Source organism: Quercus suber, unplaced genomic scaffold (assembly GCF_002906115.3).
Source record: "Quercus suber isolate HL8 unplaced genomic scaffold, Cork oak 2.0 scaffold_13, whole genome shotgun sequence".
Taxonomy (NCBI): Eukaryota; Viridiplantae; Streptophyta; class Magnoliopsida; order Fagales; family Fagaceae; genus Quercus; species Quercus suber.
Genome location: NW_027069478.1, coordinates 2,372,583 through 2,375,232, shown reverse-complemented (window position 1 = coordinate 2,375,232; position 2,650 = coordinate 2,372,583). Strand labels below are relative to the sequence as shown.

Genomic DNA, 2,650 nt, shown 5'->3' with positions numbered 1-2,650 from the left:
CGTGGCCATTAATACATTTAAGGAAGGCCTTCCAACTGGGCATGGCCTGAGGAAATCTTTGACTGGTAAACCTGTTACTAGCGTGCGTCAGCTTATGGATCAGATAGATAAGTATAGAAGAGTAGAAGAGGATCAGATACAAGGTAGAGGAAAGTCTGAGGCAGTCCCTCAAGAGAGGAGGGATTTCAGGTCGGACCGGTACAACAATAACCGACCTCGGAGGGAATTTGGAGGGCAATCAGGATCTGCCAACTCCCAGGCAGTTAATGCTGTATTCTGAGAACCAGTGTAACGGGTTCTGGAGAAGATAAAGGATGAGCCATTCTTTAGATGGCCCAATAGGATGGCAAGGGATCCTGTGAAACGCAATCGGAACCTCTACTGCCAATACCACCAAGACCATGGACATACTACTGAAGATTGCAAAAACTTGTGGGACTACTTGGAATAACTGGTCTGAGAAGGGAAGTTGACCCAGCTTCTACACCATTCCAGTGGCCGAGGAGGCCAAGCAGGCTCAACATTTCAAGGGAATGCTTCTTCAGGACCCCCTCTGGGCACGATAAACGTTATATTTGCTGCCCCAGGGAGAACCGGGTCTTGCCCTTCCAGGGTAATGTCGGTGTCTCAGTGCTTGGACGAGGGCTCCAGTTTAAGGCCGAAGAAAGCCAAACTGAGCACCTCACTGGTGTTAGGTTTTTCAGAGGAAGATAAGAGAGGAACCATACAACCACATGATGATGCTTTGGTGGTTACGATTAGGATTGGAGGGTATGATGTGAGAAGGGTGATGGTTGATGAGGGGAGTGCAGCCGAGGTAATGTATCCTGACCTATTTAGGGGCTTGAATTTGAAACCCAAGGATTTGACAGCCTACAGCTCCCCACTGGTGGGTTTTAAGGGCAGATCGGTCGTTCCGATGGGGATGATTAGATTACCTGTGCAGACTGGTTCAGAAGTGGTGGAATTGGATTTTATCGTGGTGGACGCTTTTTCTCCGTATTTGGCTATTTTGGGTAGGCGCTGGTTGCACGCCTTAGGGGCTGTTTCTTCCACTCTTCATCAGAAGGTGAAGTACCCCTCAGAAGGCCAGGTCTCAGAAATCTTGGGAATTCAAGCCATGGCTAGGCAGTGCTTGATAATGGTCATTCAACATCGACCAGAGACAGATGCTTCGGCTACAGCCGAGGGTGACTTATAGCAATCAAAGACTTAGGAAACCCATTTCAGTATAACCGCCGAGGAAATGGAGTGTGAGAATTTGGAGAGGGTGAGTGTCGGTGACGATCCAGAAAAATACTTTCAGGTAGGAGCACAGTTACCTTCGTTAGAGAAGGAGCAGTTGGTTGAAGTCCTTAGGAGGAATATTGATGTGTTTGCATGGGATGCTTACGAGGCCCCAGGGGTGGATCCAGACTTCATTTGTCACCATTTGAATGTCAATCCTTCTGTTACCCCGAAGAAACAGCTATCTCGACGTTCGTCCAAAGTACATGCCAAGGCTATCAAAGACAAAGTGACCAAGCTCAAGCAGGCAGGGGCCATCAAGGAGGTGTTCTACCCTCAGTGGTTGGCCAATACGGTCATGGTGAAAAAGAAAAATGGAAAATGGCGCGTATGTGTTGACTTCATGGATCTTAATAGAGCTTGTCCAAAAGACCCGTTTCTTATGCCCCGTATAGATCAGCTGGTGGATGCAACAGTGGGTCATCCTCGAATGAGCTTTATGGATGCCTTTCAGGGCTATCATCAGATTCCACTGGCATTAGAAAACCAAGAGAAGACTGCTTTTCTTACTCCTACTGGAAATTATCACTACAAGGTAATGCCCTTTGGCTTAAAGAACGCGGGGTCTACTTACCAGCGGATGATGACGAAGATGTTTGAGCCACAACTGGACAGGAGCATCGAGGTCTATATTGACGATATGGTCATGAAGAGCAAGGTGGTGGCCGAGCATGTGACAGACCTCACCAACAGTTTTGAGGTCTTAAGGAAACATAAATTGCGACTGAATGCATCCAAGTGCTCGTTCAGGGTAAGCTCAGGAAAGTTTTTGGGCTACATGCTGACTCACCGAGGGATTGAGGTGAACCCCGATCAAATTAAAGCCATAAGCAGTTTGTAACCACCTTGGAATCCCAATGAGGTCCAGAGGTTGACTGGGATGACCACTGCTTTGAACAGATTCATCTCTCGGTCGGTGGACAGGTGCAGACCTTTTTTCCTAGTGGTCCACAAATGGAAAGGATTTGAATGGATAGAGGAGTGTGCCTGGCATTCCAGCAGCTTAAGGAGTATTTATCTCGGCCACCCATTATGTCTAGTCCTGAGGTGGATGAGGTCTTTTTTTCCTACTTGGTGATAGCCACTTACGCAATAAGTTTTGTTTTGATACAAGTAGATAATGGCGTACAACGGCCAGTTTATTATGTAAGCAAGTCGCTTCACGAGGCTGAGGTACGCTATATGCCGTTGGAAAATGCCATTTTGGCAGTGGTGCACGCTACAAGGAAACTCCCCCATTATTTCCAAACACATACTGTGGTTGTCCTAACCCAATATCCGCTCAAGGCAGTGCTTCAAAGTACAGATTACATTGGTAGGATTGCCAAGTGGGGCACGATTTTAGGGGCTTTTAATATTAAGT

At 47.2% G+C, this 2,650-nt stretch overlaps 1 protein-coding gene across 1 annotated transcript; it reads left to right on the top strand.

The window, feature by feature from the left end:
* The first annotated feature begins 616 nt into the window (after positions 1-616).
* On the top strand, positions 617-1,201 carry LOC136070429 (uncharacterized). The gene has a single exon (XM_065780375.1). The coding sequence runs from the start codon at positions 617-619 to the stop codon at positions 1,199-1,201; it is 585 nt and encodes a 194-aa protein (XP_065636447.1).
* The last annotated feature ends 1,449 nt before the right edge of the window (positions 1,202-2,650 follow it).

Excerpts from the sequence above, each read along its gene's own strand:
- LOC136070429 (XM_065780375.1), top strand. The coding sequence starts at position 617 with ATGTCGGTGTCTCAGTGCTTGGACGAGGGCTCCAGTTTAAGGCCGAAG.